General features: G+C 45.7%; 1 protein-coding gene across 1 annotated transcript in view; it reads right to left on the bottom strand.

Annotated features, from left to right (window-relative positions):
• Positions 1 to 21,865, bottom strand: part of LMF1 (lipase maturation factor 1) — a 63,699-nt gene that overhangs the window by 23,107 nt on the left and 18,727 nt on the right. Inside the window, exon 3 of the mRNA XM_010719542.3 lies at positions 77 to 251. Coding sequence (XP_010717844.3) covers positions 77 to 251 — 175 coding nt within the window. The remainder of the gene's footprint in view (positions 1 to 76; positions 252 to 21,865) is intronic.

The raw sequence follows: 21,865 nt of genomic DNA, 5'->3' as shown, positions 1-21,865 counted from the left end.
TTCCAGAAAGAGATGATAGAAAGCCTTTGAGATAAACACACCTCTTTGCTACATTCCTCCTCCCCAGAGAACTCACCTAGCCCTGCGGGGGGTTGCTCACTGCTGCCCTGCAGCTGCAGCACACGCTCCTTCACCCCCCCACGCCCGGGGCTGAACAGGAATGCCAGGCTGCGGTCATCGAAGCAGGCGATGCTGGGCACAATGGTCAGCCAGTTGAGAAAGCTCAGGTTCCCACTGATGATCAGCAGCACCTAAAGCGGAAAGAAGGAAGCAGACGGTGCTGAAGAGTTTGGAGGATGCTCCACAGCTCCCACCTCTTTGAGGATTTGTTGAATGCAACTCCCTTAAAAACAGCTTTGGAAACACCTGGATTGGGTCTGGTTCTCAGCCCAGCCTGGTCTGAGCAGCCCTAAACACACAGCAGCACCCAAAGCTCTGCCCTTGGCTGAGCTGGTGCTCCTCTACCAGGGGAACTCAAATGTTGCAATGGGAAAGCAGCACGAGACCCCTGCTCATCACACAGCTTTGGGACAGGTGACCCAGACAGTTCTCACCATGCCATGCCCCAGCACTAAGGAGAAAGCAGAACTCCTCCTGCTCCCAACCCCACACAGCAACAAGGGCTCATTCATCATCACCATGATGTCCGTGAAATCAATGTTTCTGCAACCCTTCAAGAGGAAATATTGGACCTTCTAATTAAAGGGCAGCTTTAAATATAGAAGCATGCTTTTTTTTTTTTTAAGACACGTTTTTAATTTTAGCTTTTATTGCCCATTTATGAGAACTTTCTTCATGTGTAAGGAATAGAAAGTGGAAAAATCTGTGAGCCTTTGGAGGAGTCTCTGTAAATATTTGTGTACATTGAAAAAAAGACCTTTTGTAGGTACACATTACTTTTTCTTGCTATTACAATGACTTGAAAAACAGAAGGAACCTTCTTGCGTCCCAGTTCTCCAGCAAGTCCTAATGAGTGCACAGCAGTGGTGTTTGGGCACAGCCCATTTGGCCTTGGCCATGAATCACATCTTCACAGCATATGGCTTCATTTTGCAGCCTTCCCTCAGCTGCATGATGTCACTTCCTTGCCATTTCCATCCCTGAGCTGCAGTGAAGATGCAGCTGCACCTCTGTTCAAGGTACACCCCAACTTCCACAGAGCCTTTCATTGCAGCCCCATAAACCAAGCACACAGAACAATTGCTGGTTCTCCTCTGCAGCATCCAGTTCCTATTGCAAGCAAACCATTCACACAAGTCTCTGTACACACAAGCAATTTCTCCAAGCACAGCACAGAGATTTTTGCTCCTTATCAGTGGGTGTGCTGCCCTACACGTCACAAAGCCCCATTCCATTCCACCTGCCCCATCAAGTTCCTAAAGGCAGCAACCAGCCCCATGAAGATGCTGAGAACTGACTGATCCAGAACTCCTTGCCAGCACAACAGCCACCAGCCCAACCCTCTTCCTTGCCAGGGCCTGACTGTCTTGCCATCGAGTAGGAATATGCTGCAAGTAATGCTGGTGCACAGCAGAGTATGGGAACCCACACATAAAGACAAGAAAAGCAGCTGATGACTGCTCAGGACTATTTCAGTCTTGAGAACGATTTGGATTCCTGCCCCATTAGTCACATTACTTAGAATTTAGCCCTGGCTCTGCTAATTAACTAGCTGCTCTTCAGACATATTAAAACAAAAAGGAAAAATAAGAAGGAGAAGAAAGTCCCATCATCTTACCCAACAAAAAAAAAAAAAAAGAAGACATAAAGCTGACTTCATGCATTACATATTGAAAAATAATGCTCTGATGTAATAAAGCCATTTAGTTTGCAGACTTCAGAGCAACTAATGAGAACCTCCCACCTTCCAGCTGGGCTGAAAGCTGTAACTCTGATTGGTACCATGATTATTCTATTTAAAGAACACTTCTCCATTACACAGCTGAGCTTTATCCTCCCATGAACTGTTCACTCATGATTTTTAGTGCATGTAGTCAAGGAAGACTTTTCAAGACAGCAGGAACAACAGTGCCCCAGCAGTCGGGACCACGCTGCTGCCAAATTGGGGTCACTACTGCCTGCCCTCAATCTCCCATCAGTGAAGAAGTGACGGAGCTTTGGGGGAATTCTGAGCACTGTGGACACACGAAAACCCTGCAGAGGAGACCCAGTGAGGTGACCCAATGATCTGACCCAAAGAAAAGTGGACCCAACTGGGAGTTGGACTAGATGACCTTTAGAGGTCCCTTCCAACTCAAACAATTCTAAGATTCCATGAACTGTAGGCAGCTGAAGACTCAAGAGAAACACCAGATGACTGCTGGTGAGCTGGAGACCATCAGAAACTTCCCATTTCCCCTGCAAAGCACTCCTTTGAGTCTGCCTTCTTAACATACACAAAACCCCACAACTAACACCAAAAAGCTACAACCTAAGCGTGGGTCCTTGGCCGAACCCTGGGAGATACCATGAAGGCTGCAATGTGTTTTGCGCTCATTCCTTCCAACTGCCCTTGGCTCTGAGTGAGGCATCTCCTTCTGAACAGAGCTCTTCTGGGACTCATGGGGAGCAAGGGCTCCATGGGAGCTCCACAGGCTTTAGGGATTCCCTGGGCTTGTTATCAGGATTTTGTTAGACTCGCGTAACATGAGGAGGCTTTACTGCAACATGGACCAACATGTTTTGATTTGCTAGACCCCGTGGTAAGACACAGTTCCTGTTCTGAAGAAATTTAAATCTAAAAGTACAGGACAAATAAAATTAGAATACAGCTGTGTAACAGGCAGTGAAGGGAAGAATTTTAGCACCTCATTTCAACAAGTCTCTCTGGAGACATCACCTTACAGAAACTCACTCAAGATCACCTAAGGACTCTTGCAGCAGAGCCCAAAATAGGACCCAAATCTCCCAATTACAAATCCAATGTCTTAATTACACATCACCCCAAAATACCTACATGCCCAAATACTAATCCCCTATGGTTTCCTATGGTTTATCCTTGAGTGCACTTGCCCAGCGTGCCCATTCCTCCCCTGAAAGAGGCTCATTTTTGTGTACTTGGTGTCCTGTTGGAGGCCTATGCCTGTATGTTGGGAGACCACCTCTTATTTTCAATTCTACAATCCAAATGTCACTAACATGCACAGATCTGGCCTGAAGATTTTCAGCTGTGTTGTATTAAAAATATGTACAAAAACTAATAAAAATGACAACATAAATGTTAAAAACCGGATTATTTATGTCCCTTTGAGATTGGTACTTAAAAAAAAAAAACAAAAACACAGTGATTTGCAAGTTACAGTTTTCCAAAGTCCAGGCAAGAATTTGCAGCAGCAGATCCACATAATCCTGAAGAAAAAAAAAAAGAAAAGAAAAAAAAGAAGATCTGACCAATCGCAGTAACAAAAGTCCTGACCATTATTTAGTAAAAACAAAAATAAATTAACTTTTTAATCCTGAGTTGGATAATTATCCAGGACTACGAGGGGGAAGAGGGGAAGAAAGCATTTAAATCTGAATTACCCACACATGTTGGGTCTTGAACATAACATGTTGTACTCAGAAGAGTAAATAAGCTCTGCGTTCCCCCTGCGACCCGTATGCAGTTTAGCTTTCAGTTCAATGCATGTTAATCAGCCTGCATTCATTAGCACACTTCTCAGTTAGCCACTTTGTTAGCGAGCCCCGATGCTTTTTTTTCCATTTGATTGGCCTTGCACAATCACAGTAATATCAAGAAAATCAGTCTCCACTTTGCCACTTCTGCTGAGGATCACTTTACAGCTTTGCACGGAGCGACTGGGTGGTCCAGCAGAGGCTTTGCTCAGTAGTGATTCACCTCTTTATTGCTTGGAAGTCAGAAGCAAGATATCTTATTTCCACCAGCCCTCAAAAGAAGGGGATTCAAAAATAATACAGGTTTGGTGATTTCTGGTCTGTGGGTGGAACCACGAACCCAACACATTCTTAGCTGCAGCTCTCCCAGCCATGAACCAGAAGGCACAGTAATGCTACCCCTGCCTGAAGGGGTACACAGTGACTCCCCAGAGCTCTGTGCAAATAAATTCCAATGGCACTCCTGGTTGGAAGCTGATGACCAGGAGTTATTCACAACAAGGAGGGCTGGCTGTCCTACCAGTGCTCCTGCAGGATGCAGACGGTGGCTGTGAGATCTGTCCAGCCAACGTTAGGGCTGAAGTTCTGCTGAGCAACCACTGCCTTCTGCAGTACCCCAGGGTCAGCAGATCATCTGCGATTCCAACCAGTGCTTGCTTTGGCTAACAGTACCCAGTTATAAAAGTCTTCGTTTTCACCGTGAAAACGTCCATAGCCTCTGCGTCCTGCCCTCCTTGTTGCAGCAAAGCAGAGCTGGGCTGGTTCCTGTTTGCTCTCAGGAATGCTGGAGTCTATCTGCAGCATAACTCATGGCAACGTGGCCAAAGATCTCTAAGAAGGGACACAAAAAGCGTGCATGCTCAGTGCTGGACAATTTGAGGCACATCCCCAAGCTTCCCAAGATCTTACTTCCCCACACACAGAGCACTTGAATCCCTGGCAATCATAGAATCATGGAATGAGTCACAGGATGGTTGGGTTGAAAGGGATCTTAGAGCCCATCCACTTCCAACACTCTGTTGTGTGATGGCTGCCCCCCACCAGCTCAGGCTGCCCAATGCCATGGGTGGGCCCTGGGCACCTCCTGGGATGGGACACCCACACTTCTCTGGGCAGCACATCCAGAGCCTTGCTGCCCTCTGAGTGAAGAATTTCCCTTCAACATCTGACCTAAATCTCTACCTTTTTATTTTAAAATCATTCCCTCTTGCCCTATCACTATCAGATCATATAAGAAGTCACTCTCCAACTTGTTTTTAAGCTCTTTCTGAATACCAAATGCTCACAGTGAAGTCTCCCCAGGGCCTTCTCTTCTCTCCACAGCAGAGGTGCTGCAGCCTCCAAGAATCTTCATGCCTTCCTCTGGATCCATTCCATCAGCTTCAGGAGATGTTTAGGAGCCACGGGGCTGCAGGGCACAGTAGTGTTGCTGCTCCATTGCTGATGTGTGCAGTAACTACAGCCTATATGCACTGTGCATCATGCTCACACCAAGCCAGGTACATCTCTACAGAGAGGTGGGAAGGTGGAGAACAGGCTGTGCTCTCCCAGCTCCGCTCTGATTCCTGTTTACCAAGTGTCCTTCTCTTGCTAGAAGATATTTAAATGTGCAATTATAACAAACAGATGGTATCAACCCCTGTGGTGATTTTTAAAAATTTTTTATTAAAGCACAGTATTAATCACGGTAATTGGGTAGGAACTTTAAGGTTATAAAACTACAGCATGTCTAATGAGCGAGCTCCTTATAGGAGGAACTGAGGTTTTTAATCTAATAATGTCAGTTTTATGGATTATGACTGGAGTTTTATGAAGTGTGATATGAAATACTGTGGATTCATGGCTCTCACTGGATTAATTTGGAAAAGTAGTTTTCCTGGTTCTAGGCCCAAAAACAATTATTCCTTACATTTCTGTCCCCTGCACTGTTACCAAACCCCTCTGTCAGAATATGGGCACCTACACCCATAACTTTTTTACAGGTTAGACTTCTTTGTTTGGCTGGTTTTTATTTTCTAAATCACAGATTGTTACAAACATGCAGTAGGTACGAGAAGCTCAGATTCTCTGTTGCAGACTGTATGTTGGTACAAAAGGAACAACGGGCTGCACACCACTAAACATGGTTGAGGGCTGTTAAGTAATGGGCACAGAAGAGCAAGAAGTGAGGTGCCCATAAAGAGTATGATTTTTAAGAGAGGAAAACACAGCCTCAAAAGGCTGAAAGAGGCCTTGGGAAGCTACCCAGCCTTTTCTGCTATCCCAGGATAGCTCGGCAACAGAGTGAACCAACCTCTTCCCAGAAGCCCAGCTCACTGATGGATCCAGAATCACAGTACCTTGGCCCCTGCAGGTCCCCAGGGTCACACCTTGTAATGCTCTAACGGGATGAAAAGCACCACAATAGTAGTGGGGTGTCAAAGTCTTCAGCTACAGCAAACAAGAACAAGCCCAAATACAGCTGCCACAGAAATAAAAGAGCTGCTTACCTTTAGAAGACCTCAGATAGGTAGGGATCTCCAGCAAAACATCTCACCTCCACTGCCAACCCTTAAATGAGGTCTGGGAAGGGGTGCATCCTGGCTGCACCCCTCCCAGTCACTCAGGTGCATTGCATTGCACTGCATGCACCTGAGCTCCCCTGGGTTGGCCCTGCCTTCCCATCAGGTGCTCAATCACTGTTTCAGGCTGTGACTTAGCATTTGTGCTACACAGGTGGACCAGCTCAGCACGTCAGGATAATGATGACCCCTCTATCTTCTGGACATGCCCCTGGACCTCCCAAAACCTAAGACTGCTCCTCAATGAACTTGCATGTCACCAAGAATGACTTAGTTGTTAAAGCCAGGCTGTATGGCTTTATGAAGGATCTGAAGCAAAGATGAACCATGCTCCGTGGACAGCAGCTGCATTCGCTGCAGCAGGACCAGCAGGTCCCCATCCCTATCTCCAGCTGAGCACACTGTAGCTCTACAGCTACCTGCTCCTCCTCAACCCGCAGCTCCACCAGCAGCCAACCTCCTGTTCATACAACAGCCTGAAACTCAGAGCACCGAAAGCCGGTCCTTCCTGGAAGAGATAGGGAGGACAAGCCTCCAAAGGCAAATTTGGTTTTCATGTGCCTCCAGTTACTTGCGTACCGTGAAAACATAGCCTCCCACAAAGAAAAACAGGCTATCCTTTCCCCATCTGGTTCCAGTTTGAAAAATACTTATATATGTAGTTTTTCCCAACAGTTATTGTAGGCATGGGCAAAAAATTCCCATTAAATGACAACAGCAAGAACATTTAATTTTCCCCTATTATTAATTTAATCTCTTGTTAACTTCTTAACTCATTATTTGGAGGAGGATTTAATCTCTGCTTTGCAGAGCACAGAAAAAATATAAAGGAAATAACTACCTCAGTCCACTTGCTCTCTTTTACACAGCAGAGAAAACAGTTTTGTGAATCCCAGAGAAATTCAGAAAGCTATCAGGAGGATCAGGAGAAAAAGGAGCAAAGGGAGCAGTGCCAGTAAGATCAGCGTGGCTTGCCTTCAGTTTACTCTTGGACAGGCTCTGCATTAGGTGATCTCAGCCTAATGCACATTACGAAGCACAGCCCACGTGCATTTCTGTTTTTTCTTTAAACACAACCTGCTCCTGCTTTCCCAGCAGAGAAAAGCCAGTAAGTGAATCACCCTGAGCAAGGGCACGGCGTGGGCTGCGCTCTCACTGCAAGCACCTCCAACTTCCTCCTCGTAGCAGTTCTGACAACCGAGATCTATGACTTCGTGCTTTTTTTTCCCTTCCCAAACACAGGGCTCAAACAGCCTCAGTGCACTTCCTAAGCTCCAAACAGAGCGCTCTCCTTTCTCCATCCCTTATCTGCTGGGAGCACACCTAACCTCAGGACACTGGGCACCCCTCAGACACCTCCGCCAACAATTCCATCAGCCAAAAAGGGCAGAAACACCTCCTCAGCTCACTGGGAATATTGTGGAGTCAGGAAATAACCCAAATTTGCTATCCCAAACATGACTTCATAGGCAAAGGCCGCGTGTTTCCTTCCCACAAGATGACAGGAGGGAACCCACATATTATTACCACATTTAATACAGAAATAAGACAATAATAAACCTCAAGCCATGCCTTGCACAGTTGCACAAACGCTGTGCACCTCCAGTTGGTGAACGAGCCCTCTGCCTCTACAGATATGCACATAGTTCATTTAGAGCCAGAGCAATTAGCTAGAATTCAGTGTAATGTATAAGTCACACACACACAGATTTTTATTTTTCTGAGCAGCCATGACTGGGCCTTGAACAACTAAATTAAAAAGACCAAGATTTATGCCTAATAAAGAGGCAAATATTTATAATATGTACAAACACTCAACTGTTTGGCACTCTCCTGAACTTATAAATGTATAATGCAAATATTGATGAATAAACTAAGTACATACACACAAATGGAACCCTGCAGCAATCTCGACTAAAACCTGTCCGTGAGCCGGGGCAGATTTCGATGCATTCCAAACTGTGCTGTAAAGGTTCTGCAGCCCCCACTCTCAGCACCTGCTCTGAAGTTATAAACAGTATTGTGCAAAAGCAATTGGGAACCCAAACCTTCCCACTCGTGCGACAGACGTGACATTTGTTCTTCATCTCTGTGCAAGGCAATAGGAATGCTTCAACCCATACACACTTTAATCTGCAGCCGTATGAACCACCTACTGCAGTTCCCACCGCTGATGGGATCTGAGGGCGGAGTGTTTCTAGGAAGAAGCACAACTTCCAGACTTTCAGTGGGAAGTATTTTAAAGAGAGGCAAGAGAGTGCAAGAGGAGTGATGGTGTTCCTGCACATGGCCCTACCCAACAGCCTCACAGCAGAATGTACCCTGAGCTCAGCACATGGCCCCTTCCGGGACTGGGGCACAGGAGGGAAGCCCAGTGCTGAAGGGTTAAGTTAAACAAGCGTCTTTTATCGATGGTAAAGCACAAGGACTTGGACAAGTTTGCTTTTTTGTTCTAGGAAATTTTATACATTTAACTCAATTGCCAAAGAACTGTGTGTGAATTTGGGATCGGTTGCTCGCTTTGGGTCTGAAACACAACCTGCCTCCCATCCTGACCTGTGGAGTTGGGATGCCTCTGAATTTCTGACTTTGACACATTTATTCCGCTCCGCAGCCTTATTATGTAAAATACCTCTCAGCGTTGCTCCATCCATCGCCTCTTTCGCTGCAGGCTACAGCACTCCCCATTAATACATTACAGGCTAAATCACTGCCGAAGGAGTGTTTATGCAGAGTGTTGGAACAATATAAAATGAAAGAATAATTTTACAGAAGGAAGGAATTTTTTGCTACTCTGCTCTGAATTATCATCATCTTTCCATCCCCGACGGTAAAGTTACTTCCTAAAGGGGGAAGCTGTCAAAGATACCCAATGGCAGAAACCTGTCAGGACCTCCTCTCACTAAAGGGCAAAGAGCAACAACGAGCAGCAAGCCCCAGCCAGCGTTCCAGCAGCATCCTACAGGCAGAGGACCCATCTCAGCTAATTCTTTCCTGATTTTACTCTAATTTGCTCCAGAAAGCTGACTTGACTGGCAGGTTCTGCTGGGAGGAAGAAGGGCCCTTCCAGGGGTGATGCTGAGTCCTTCAGGTCTCGGACAGAGTTCCTGCATGGAAGAACCCGTTGGTTTGCACCAGCATGAGATCATGATCTGGCCCTGATTCAGTCCTGAGAAAACCGTATAAGCATGTAATTATGGGGCCTTGTGCGGACACTGAAACAGGACGCAAACCCGAGTTCCTGATTACTCATGGTCATAAAGGAGAGCGTGGAATTTTCTGCAGAGCGGGGTGCAGGAGGTCCAAACCCCAGGGCCCAGCCAGGATGGGGCAGTGGGAGCCCTGCAGCACCCACAGACCCCACAGAAGCGCAGAGCTCTGCACTGCTTTGGGTCATGCTTTAGGATCCATCCATATGACAACAACAGCGCTGTGCAAAACCAGAGAATTGTTACTGCAGAGCACGCCTGGATTTCTTCACTCAGCGCTCACACAGCGCTCGCTCCGATTAGCTCATTTCATCAATAAAGTCAAACAGCACGTTAGAAAAGTCCTACATCTATTAACGGTCCAAGCATTTCACTAACCAGCTCCGTCCTGCTCATTAAAAGTGCTTTTATAGCCCACATCGAGCTGAAGTCCAGCCCCAGCACTATCTCCAGATGAGTTGTGCTGGATGGGGACAGCGGGCTCTGCTGGTGCAGGATGAGCAGAGTGGGGAGAAACACTTCCAGTCAGAATTGGAGCATCTATCAAAATGGAATGTGGGACTGACCCAACTCTGGGCACCTTCCCCAGGAAGCCAGGTCTACCCTGCTGCTCTATGGCAGCGTGAGCAGCTCCAACCTGGTACTCAGCTCTGTCACTGCTGGAGGCACTCCGACACAAGATAAAGCAAGGGAAGTAAGCTGGAAGCTGACCCTATAAAATAATAGAATTATTTTTTTTTCCCATTAGCACTGTATAAGGCATTCTTGGAGCGCAGCAACAGAAGCATTTAATGAAGAGCTCCTGCCTGCTGTGGTTACCAACCAGCATCTGGTTTGCACTATGGGAAGCGAGTTTCTTACTAAAAGTGATTGAAGAATGCATCCATGAGAAATTGTTTCATAGCTTCCTTTCAAGCTGGTTTCGGATTTGTGCTTGCCACCTAGTAAAGAGCATGACAGCTTTAAAAAAACAGCACTAAATATAACCACGTATTTTGGATAGCGCCGGGCTGGGCGATACTTGCCTAGACAAGTTGTTCTGGGAGCATTTTGCTGCAGGTTTTTATTTTTCCTCTCTGCTGAGGTCTGCTACAACCTCGAATATTAAGACATCATAAGAAAAATTCCAACATGGTAATTCATCATTAAGCGTCACAGTTTTCCATAAGGTGCAAATTTAAGGTTATAAAACTGTCAAAAAAGTGAAAAAGTTACATGGGCTGCTTGTGCTGCTGGCTGGATGCACTCCTGGAAACGGATGCAGGCTTTGGAGGATGGAGAGCAGTGCACGGCTTCAGGAGGACCTGAAGCTGATGGCCCTGCACCCAGGCACTGCATGGACAGACCTGCACCATGGTGTGCACCGGGCAGATCACAGGTGTCATTTCATTTGCCATTTCTACGGAAGAACCAACACGATGTCCTATTTTAAAATATAGGGAAAAATGTATTCAGCAAAAGCGCTTTTTGCTCCAGTAGAAACAATCCTTGTTTGGGCTCTGTCTTCATTTTAATAGCAATCTGGAATAGGCTGTCAATAGGCATAAATCCCTAAGTTGTTCACAAATTACATGGTGAAGTCCAAAGTTCCACTGTAATAGGCGCTCTATGATTCCTTAATCATCACTGATGAAGTAGGACACTATTAAGACCGGAAAGTGAGTCCTTTTTCCAGAATACCCTCCCCTACTGATTGGGAGATTCTTCATAGAGATGTGTGGCTTCAGAATTCCTTCAGCAAGAAACAATCTGATTTAAACCCCGCTCCCTCAAACCTTGGATCAGTTTGAAGTCACATGGAACTGTTTATATTCCTTGATTGAAGGAATGCTAAAATACTTCTGGCAAAAATACTTCAGTTCCTTTTCCACACACAGTTGCTGCCGGCTGCTTTGAACTTTTTTTCTATGATATTTGGATGAATCTAACCACTGCAGAAATAAGAGCGAACCCCATTAGAGAAGGAGAAAAATCTGTTGTGATGGAGAAGTTCGGTGCAATAGCTGTCCAGGTCCTGATAAAATACGGATCAAGTTGGTACTGAAGACAGAGTGTGGGGAAAGCAGTGTTCTTTGGAACTAATCTGGATGGATGGGCTGAGTACCTCCAATTTCAGACAGCCCTGGCGCACGGGGATAGGAGCTGTGCTACAAATCCCTTTTAAAACAATTCAAATCCAAGGTTTTGGTTTGACCAATGCTGGAGACATAGCAGCCAGCTGCAATAGACTGGGGCTCCGCTCCCCAAATTCAGTGTATTTCAGTCCCAACATTGGATCAAACTCATCTCTCCCTTAGAAAGTAAAGAACACAGCCACTTCCTCAAGCATAGGGAAAAATGCAATGAAAAAGTCAAGGAGATGTCACATCTGATCAGCTTGACACTATGGCGGAAAACATTGGTGGCTTCCCTGATTTATATCTTTCTGCAGCTACTTTCTTTGCCTCATTAAAGCGCATAATTTCGGTAACTCTAAGCTCTTAGCAACATCTGAAGTAAAATATTTAACTTGGGTTGGCTACTCCGCGTCACCGGGAGCCAAGGCTGGGTGTATTTCAGCACGGGGGATGACCTGGATTTTTCCAGCAAACCAACCTCTCTCAGCACGTTCGGAGCTCTCACGCGGACCCGCACCGCGCCGAGCGCTGGGCTGTGGGCTTCTGTGAGCTCAGGAAAATAGGAAACAGTTGTGGTGTGAAAACGCACTGAGAAGAAATAATCCAGTGCCTTGTTTGGGGCTGGTGACCATTTGATTTCAATAAAGGAAACCTGTAAAAGCCTCGGGGATAAAAATAAAATATTGAATGGAAAAGCTTTGGTAGAAATGATATCTTTAATAAAAGGGAAGAAAAAAAGGAGGAATGCAAGGAAGGTGCAGAACGGTGCCTTTGCATCTCCATCTGTGAAATGGAGATTGCTGTGTATGAGCCTTTGCACCCAGGCACCACTGGTGCAGCAATCCTCCGTTCCTACAGCTCTGTGCAAGGGCTCTGATCAGCCACAGCTCGGGTCCCCTGCTCCAAAACAGCCTCAAATTGTCAGCATCCACACTGGCAGCTCCTGGTTCTGCAGCAGACAATGGGTTGAGAATGGAGACAAACCTATGGTGTAAGCAGGCAGCTTGTTGACATGCTGTACCGCAGACCTCAAATCAAATCCAAAATGCCCCACTGCTGAATGCAAAGCTTTTGTTAAATGTTTAGAGGGCAAAGGAAGGAGGAGGAGAAAAAGGCATTTTGCTCACGTCGCAGATGGTAGCTTAGCATCCACAAGCTGTCAGTGGTAGGGACTTAAGTAAACAGCAAATGAAATGTACAGTGGGCAAAACCAGATACGCTTAAGAAAACACAAAATGTGTTAAATAATGTGTTAAATAACACTTTTTTGTGCCGCCATCTGCAGCAGTTTCTTTTCAGCTTTTGGGTGCTTTGGTAGTAATTTAGGTGAAAATGGGAACGAGGTGTAAATTATGAAATGATCAAAACAGATGAACGTGGAGCACAGGACCACATCACAGCTGGGGATGGTGGGTGGGAGGGAGCAGGAAGGGCTGCAGAGCCCACGAAGCCGCTGGGTGCTCCTATAGCCACGCTTGGATTTTATTTTGTGTGCATCTGTGTGCCTGAAGGAAACTGCCATAAACTTCCCGCAGAGGAACTGTTTAGCACTGGATAGTCATAAAAACATGTAAAAGAAGCTGCAGCCCTTTATTTTGCTTTGTAGGCACTGAAAAGATAAGGCTGTCGGAAGGAACATACGCAGAAGAATAAAGTTTGCACCATTTAACTGCGAGGTAGCTGCATGTACACATGGCATACTGGGATTTCAAAAGCTGCCTGAGGAGCCTGTCTCCTACAGGGAGCTTTGAAGATCTCAGCCCTAAGGAGGCTGAAGCAGTGGGTATTTCCTGGTAGTATCACACTACTTTTCCCAGCACAGATTTGGCTGCTGTCAGATGGGATCACATGAAATGTGGATCCCGAAGGATGCTGGAGAGGAAGCAGAAAATGCCACCCACTTTCAAGGTCACAGCTGCAAGGAGATCCTTGCTCACGCTGCTGCACTGATCACTTACATATGAGATGAACCTTGGAAGAGAAATAAAAATATACATCTATTAGACTATTCCAGGAAGAGCTGTCACAGGACAGCCATGCTGCTGGCAGACTAATGTGGCAATGAGCCTTTGCATTGACAAGAGCCTAATGGCAGCTGCGCTGTTATCAGCGAAGGATGCACTCTTGGAAAAAAAAGCTGCTTGAGGTTTTCCAGCTCCAAATAATCTCTAGCAGAGGATGAGATACAGCTGCCTGTCCATGAGTAAGTTCCTATGCTCCAAAGTGACTCATTCAACAAAAAACGAATGCAGCCACAGGGATGATTTTAAAAGGTTACTCATTATTATCAGCAAATTAGATTTGTCAACGGACAGTGAGAGTAACAACTCGGCATTGCCTGGTGCTGTGATTCAAACAGCCTCATCTAACCAAGTGGAATAACATGCTCCTTTGAGCTAAGTGTGGGGGGGGAACAAGATAGGGCATGAAAGAAGCCCAGAGCTGATGGAGTCTGAAATTACAGCCATCAGAAAGGTGCATTACATCAGAAGCAAACAGGATGCAAACACAGCAAGCTGCACGGAGCTGGGAGAAGATGTGTGGAACTGTGCTGCTCCAGGTTCCAGGTTCCTGCACATCAGCACAGCTCTGTTGGTGTTGGTGCCAGGCTGCAGCAGAGTTGGATGTGTTCAGGAGGAAAAAAAGACACCTGTGTATGCATGGAGGTAAGGAGAGAGTCTGTCCCACTTCCCCAGAAGGCCCCGGGCTGGTGGACACGTACATCCTGACCCTATGGACATCAGACTGACATCGTCTGGGTGTTTTTAGTGGGACATCATAGCTTAATTTTGACTGACAGTGAGAAAGAACTCTCAGGGTTACTATAAACTGAAATGTTTCCAAGGGAATGCCAAACACTGTGAGCAGCCTCCTAACAGCCAGCTCCACTGCTGCAAAACCAGGTGGCTGAGCAGAGGACATGCCACAGGGCACTGATCTCCCAGTGCACAGATAGCCCTGACGTCTCTCCATGACACGCACCAAGGAGTGCAGGCACGGCCAAGGGAAGTTTAACGAAACAGCAAATGACAGCTCTGCCCATGCACTTGCTGTGGGCTCCCTGCTGGGTGTCACCGTGCTGCTGTCATCCCACGGTGGCACTGATGCTGTCACTCTGCTGCTGACACCATCACCAGGACACGAGCACTGCCAGCCCAGCACTACAAAGGGATTCAGCATTGCTCCCAGCACGCTGTGAAGCAGCCCCTCGTGGTGTCCTGTTGAAAGCCACACAGCTCCTGGTTTGTCCCCCGGACAACAGGTCTGTCCTCAGCTTGAGATATTTGTGCATATTCATTACCAGGTCATGTATATGTGGGATTTCTCCCACGGTTCCCTTTCAGGATCTCCACATCCCTTCTAGGACAGATGGCAAAACAGAGAGAAGAGCATCTCTCTACAGAATTATCTTCCCCATCAGTCATCAATATTTTAAATGATGGCACAGATTATTTTGACTACCACCGAATGGACAAAGTTTTCCACTCCACTGCACAACACACCATCCTGCCAGGAGGAAAAGCATCAGAGAAAGAAGAGCGCGTCCCAGAGCCACCAAGTAGAACCACCGCGAGGGCTCTTATCGGACTCTGGACATGTGCAGTATTTCATCTGGCACTCACTGGAGCTCGCATAATCTTTTCCTTTATGATTAATATTAAATAAGTCATATTCCTTACGGAATTTCCTAACTGTGTCTGTTTATATTTTTCTCTACATCATACTTAATATTTTGAGATTGTCTCCCTTTTCGTTTTTTCTCACATTCATATGTTTTTTCTCATTTTATAAATTGGGTTTCTTGTTTAGTAGTCATGACAACATCTGACTGTGGTGGTTACATCACAGCTTGGGTTTTTTTTCCCTCCCCTCCCCAAGCTGGTTTAGAAAAAAATATATTCTTTAAGTAATTAGAAGTATAAAGTGAAAGGGGCAAGTTCAATATTGGCTCCTCCTCCTTTCCCTCCAATGACCCACTTCAACGAGACTTCCCAGCACGGTGGGTGAGGACTCATTTGGCTTTCATCCTGTAAAGTCTTATCCACTTAGTTAACTTCAATGGGAATACTCAGAGCACATCAAGTGAAACACATATGTAAGTCTTTAAAACCTTGAGGCCTGTGCCTGAAAGGCGAAAAGCAAAAAGCTGCGTTTTCCTTCTGGGTACTGATCTTTGCACAACTGCTCCAGGGTTGGGATGCCAGGGGGATGAAGGCAGAGATGTCTCCCTCCTTGTGTGAGGATGGGGGACTGCCATGAGATGCTGCATTTCACTGTTACAAGTTGCAGCAGGCTTGACTGTGTCACAGCCCACATTTGGGCACTAATGCTGTGATGATGCTCTGTTGTTGGTGATATGACATCCCACAATACTCAGTAGCAGACAGAATCATAGAATCATAGAATCAATGTTGGAAAAAACCTCGAAGACCGTGAGAGCAAAAGGGAAGAAAGGAATTCAGACTTTTGAACAAATAGGAGAGTGCTTAATTTTGGTCTCTTCTCACAACCACACTGAATGGTGATGGGCAATGGATCTGTGTTTATCAGTGGCAACAGATAACCAAAATTCAATCATACATTTTACACATTGGATATAAAACATCAGTTACAGAGAGGGCCTGCCACACTAAAAGCGACTCTCAACCAAGTAGAGGCAATGAGGAAGGGAAAAAGCCGGGAATGTAACAAAGGCAGATGAACCTTTAATACGGCAGAACCTCTGGGAGCCCTGAGACACTGAGTCCAGATGTTTGGAGGTCGATGTAACCTGACTCCAAGAAGGAAGAGGATGTATTTCTTAAAATTCCCTGTTGTGCTTTAATTTACTGCAGTCTTGCCGAGGACGCATGTGGTGATCACAGGTGGAGTTTCAGATTGACCATAAACATGAAGCTGGGGGCAAAAGACTGGAGCCATTTAAGTTTGGCTGCCAAGATGGTTGAGGTACAGATTTCCATAAAAACATCTCCTTTCCTTTGCGCTGCACTCCAGTCATCAGTAACTGGGGCCAGAGGAAAAGCCCTGCAGGCATCAAAATCCCCTTGCACTGATAGTGACTGGGACCAGAGGCATGCCACAGCCCCAGGGGTCTCCACTGCTTACTTCTTTGTGTTGGGTGGAGAAGGGGATACACAAAGGGATGTAGGATGGATAACAGCGTTTTGAAACTCGAGTTTGTATCTACAGTTGTATTTCTTCTAAACAGCCATTGGAAAATGATCTCCATCCTTCTTTAGGACCTTCTTGCTGTCCCTGAACACTCTGCAGAGACAGAAGCCAAATCTTGGCCCTGTAGCATCCATGGCCCCATCCCACCTGCCAACCAAATCACCAAACCAGGGCTAATTTGGGTGCATTGGGTCTCTTAGTGCTCCCTCCCCCAGATCCTGACCCTTCTAGCTTGGCTTTGCTCCCTTCTGAGGTTCCTGGCTGCAGTACTGACCAGCTTTTGATTGAGAACTGGCAGATTTACTGTTGTGACTACACAGGGATTTGAGTGGGGATTAGAACTGGTTTTCAAGTGTTGGTTATGGAATAAATGACACTGTTGATGCACTAAAAGCAATCCCTGCCCCTTTCCCATTGTCCACTCCTGCCATATAATTCCCAGTCCAAACAAACAGTGCAGTACAGTTTGTTTTTACAGAAGAAATTTTTAACTTTATGTTGACTGCGCTCTGAATTTGTTGCTTCATTGTTATCTGCATCCTCACCCTCCTCTCTGCTTCCTTTGCTTGCAAAGTGAAAGAAATCAATCCATGGGACCTAGCAAAACCAACTGCTATGCTACACAGGTCATAGTCTTGTGCTGAACATTTCCAAACTGCTCTAAGGAGTTAGTGCTCATTTTGTGTGCATTCCTAATAGACTTCCTCCACAGTTCCACTGCATTACCTTGGATATAAGGCTTCTGCAATTCTGTGCTATGCACACATGGATGTTTCAGCTAACTAGCATCAGCTCAGTGACAACATGTTTCAGAGATAGGAACAAGCTTTTCAAGCTTTAGAGGGCTCAGATCCTTGGATCTTTATTAGCTGAATGAATCAGCCTCTGGGATTTTCTCTTTCATCTCTCATAAGCAAAAGTCACGAGAAGTGCCAATGTGATGAGCAGGGAACATTGTTATAGGCCACTAGCTGTCTCAGTCTGCAAAACTGGCATAACTCTAGGGTTTCTCTGTGCTTGCAAGTTTTTCTAATTAAAGTAGGGTGTAAACTTAAAGTGCCATAGTTCTTTCTGAATAACTCCATACGGAGACACCAATCCCAGAACAAATCTATGTTGCTCCTGTTTTGCTTAGCCCATCTTCAAAGTGGGTTGTATGCATGAAGAACACCAGAACACCTCCTGCAGACAGACAAACCTTCTGTGTGCTACTGGGGGAGACCAAACTAAACCCCAAGAGTCTCTTGGAGGAAAGCAATTGCAGTGCGGTGCCGTGACACAAACACTGGCTGGGGCGAGGTAGTGTAGAGCTTGACATCAGCCACTGACTCAGTTTATGGCAGCAGACAGAACCTGTCCTTTTGCAGAATGCCAACAGCATTGCAGTCAGGGAAAGTGAGACTGGGGGCTGCCAAGCCCCTGGAATTGCTGCTGACCCCATCCTGCTGGTGGGAAGCTGCCAGCCAGGCACTGTACACTGGAGCATCTCACACCAATCGGAGACTGCTCTGAGTCACTGGCTCCAAGAAAGCCCTGTTTTTACAGGAAGATGAAAGCACTGAGTGACACAGGTTTCCTGCAATTTCTAGCTGTTGCATCTCCAAAGAGATAATGCCTTTGGAGGTGCCTGGGGAATCAGATAATACAGCTGTGTAAACTGCGTGTGGGCTAAAGCATCTCAGGGCTGCATCCTCATCCCAACACTTCCAAATCAAAATAAAACCTCTCTGGAGGCAGCATCATTACAGAGAAACATTAAAGCCAGCAACTTGGCCCAGAACAAGCTAATGAGTTATTTTCACTGAAGCAGGACACCATGAAATCCACCCTCACCGCTATTCTTAAGCAGCGTGGACAACACATTTCAGCATTTTGTCCTTAAGCTGGAAGTGCACGGGATTCATTTTAATGGGTTTAAGTAAAAGCATTCAATCTTTGTGCAAGGGATACTGGTAGAACTCGTGTCCCTGATCAGCTGATGTAGGGTGTATACACACTAAACTATCCACATAACCTCAAATGCATAAAAAACATCCCAATTTAACCTGGCAGAAAACAGCTTACTTTAATTTGCAAATTAAGAACAACAAAATAATTGACGACCTGGGAAGATACTAGGTATCATGCAGGCACACAGGATGGTCTCAGTGGACTTGGAGATACACTGGTTTCAGTCAAGAGAGCTGTCTGTAGCTGTTAACAATACTGCAAAATCCTTCTCAAACACAAGAAAATGCACCAAAGGCAACAGCCCACTTCTCAAATGGGCACATTCTGTCTTCACGTGTCTGTATTTGACACTATAAAATGACTCTTCAGAATACATTATAAATTCCCATTAAAAAAAGTTCATAATCTGCCATCTGTTTCCAGTTAGACTATTCTGATGCCTCCTCTTTTTTTTTTTTTTTTTTTTAAGATTTCAATATAAAACATTATTTAAAGGTCCTTGCAGTCTAGATGGTAGGGGGAGAGAAACCAAAACCCCAACGCCACCGCAGTTACATTGCTGAAAAGCTATGTGACAATTAGCAAAGACCCGGTGGGAGACAAGGGTTGGGAAGATGCAGTGTGACTCGTTCAAATCAGGAATACGGTACAATGTGATTAAACTTGGAAGAGCTTAAAGCCATTACTCTGTATAAGTCTATAGCTTAAATAGACATTTGACACATATTAATGGGTGAGTGCTTTGGCTTGTGCAATGTGATGGATCATAATGATTTAGTTAGCATTAGCAGCTACACCTAAACAGAAATAAACAATCATCACTGGAAATATAACAACAGAACATGTTCAAGATTGTGTCACTGAACGCAGTAACATCTCTGGTTTACAGCCGGTCTGGCTCTTATTAGACAATGCTTTATACATACCTTACACATACATGCAATAACATGTGCAACACATACTTTATCTCCCATCCTTGTTTGGACACAAATGCTGCAGCATCGTTCAGAGTGAATCACATCTGGAAAGTGCAGATGTTCTGAACCTATTGCAGCCTTGCCAACTCATACAGTTACACTGACAACATCACCGTAATTGATTTTTCTCTTCAAGCCCAACCACCTGGAATTCTGCTACAGCACTGCAAACACAAGGATTCTGAATCTCAGAGAAATCTTAAAAATCAAATGCAAAATTAGAACAGGAAAGAAAAACAAAAACCAAGCCTGCCCTAGAGCCCTGTGAGCCTAAGTGCTCCACAAGCTCTTCCCTTGGCAAAGGCAGGCCCACATGTGTGGATGTCGGCCATGTCATTTAATACGGCTCTGGAAGGTGTTCATGTAGTGCGAAGAGAACAGCCTACACAGCAAATGGGAACGAGCACCCTGACAGGCTGTAAGGCAGGACGAACACAAAGCGCAACCACGGTCTGTTGCATTATACTGAAGCAAGCCCTGCAGTTTGGGGTTTGACTTGTGATCTCCGAATGCAGGGGCTCAGCAAGGCACCTGACAACAAGGGCTACCTCAGCGGTGCCCAGGTGCTTGCAGCCTGGTGTCAGCATGGGTGTAACACTGACAGGGCCGGGCCGGGCCGGCACTGAGAGTTCGAAACAAAGCTGAAATAGCCCTGCTGTGGGGAAGCCAAGTCCTGAGAGCAAATTCACGCTGATGTGAAACACAAGCAGAGCTTTTGGATGGCCAAACTCACTCAAGCTCTTCCTGGCCCCCAAACCAAGAGCCCCAGTCAACAGTGAAAATGAATACGGGCCTTCCTGCTGCGATTTTACAACCATGGCCGCACTTCACATCGCTGGGGCCTCCCATGCAAATCCGATTTCATAGCTGGGTGTAAAAGCTGCCTCTCAGGTTTAATAAGCAAAACCACTATCAGTAGCAAAGGTGAGACAACGGGAGCCTGGGCCATCCCAATGAGAGCCTCTGAGACAGGCTCAGCCACGCTCTGCACAAAGCACGTCTCAAGGACAGCCGAACACAACCGAAGGCTGACAGCATCCCAAAGAACCACATTTTATTTTCAATTTAAAAAAACAACAGCCCACAAACCCAAGGCTGTGGGATCCCTCCAAAGCTCCTCTCCGAGTGCCAGCAGGATGACTGATGGTAAATCACACCAGCTCCAGGGCTCCGTGTCAGATCGCTGCCAGGAGACTCCGCCTTTTGGAGTCACTGACGGTCCCCTTTCCAATTAATCAAGTTCCCATACTGATTAACAGCATGATTCATGTCTCTCGTTAGGCGCATTCTGTAACAAACAAGGCTGTATTTCAAGGCCGCTGGCTTAATGGTTAAAATAAATACCTTCCAAATTTCTATTTTCAAGTAGCTGAACCTTTTCCACCTTTACAACTAATTCAGACTTCCTTCAAATTATTTTTCTAAGTAATATAACAATTTGTTTTTCATTAGAGCTTGTCAAAGCCGGACTTTGGTTTATTTTGAGAGAAACCAGCGCTCTCCAGAAACTGTTTAGTACAATTTGAATGACGCCCAAAGGGGTTATTGCAGCCACAATCAAAATAGAGTTTACAGCACTGGCTAGGGGTGACACTTTATTTAATGATTTAAAAAAAAAGAAAAGAAAAGAAAAAGAAAAGCCCCCAGCCCCCTGAATCAGAAGCTAATTAAATGCACTCCTATGGCTAACAGTAAGTGTTTCTAAGTCACTCTGACTACTGCAAAATGCGAGAGCTAAACTTGTTGCTAACTAATACCAGACACCATTATACGAGCAGTGTTATTTACTGATTTGGGGTGGTATGCACTGGTATTCTTGTGTCTGGTATGGCAGCCTCGCCTTGTGACAGATATTATTATTTCACATGGATGTGAAATCAAATATAAGAGTGATTAAATGGTTTGGGTTCTGCCTAAGTTGGATCTTTATTTATTCTTTTTTTTTAAACAGCTCGGTATTTAATTTAAGGGGGTTTAAATGCAATGGAAAATCTGGCCTGCCGCTCCTTTGATTTCCCATGCCTTTTGTTTTGCTATTGCTCGAGGATGGCGATGGAGGGGACAGAGATGGGCACACAGGGCCAGTTCCAGGGACCTGGGGCTGCAGCAGTGACCGCCACAGTCCCAGCACAGAGCTTCAGGGTTCTCAATAACTTTTTCAAATGCTCTCCTTTCATTCTCCATCTCAGACCCAAGCCAGATTTTAAAACAATTGAGCTATAAAACCATTTTCCAGTGGACCATTTCTCCCCTAGCAGCAATCT

The sequence above is a fragment of the Meleagris gallopavo genome, chromosome 16 (assembly GCF_000146605.3).
Source record: "Meleagris gallopavo isolate NT-WF06-2002-E0010 breed Aviagen turkey brand Nicholas breeding stock chromosome 16, Turkey_5.1, whole genome shotgun sequence".
Classification (NCBI taxonomy): domain Eukaryota; kingdom Metazoa; phylum Chordata; class Aves; order Galliformes; family Phasianidae; genus Meleagris; species Meleagris gallopavo.
The sequence above is the reverse complement of the archived record's forward strand: the minus strand, read 5'-3'. Positions and strand labels throughout refer to the sequence as shown.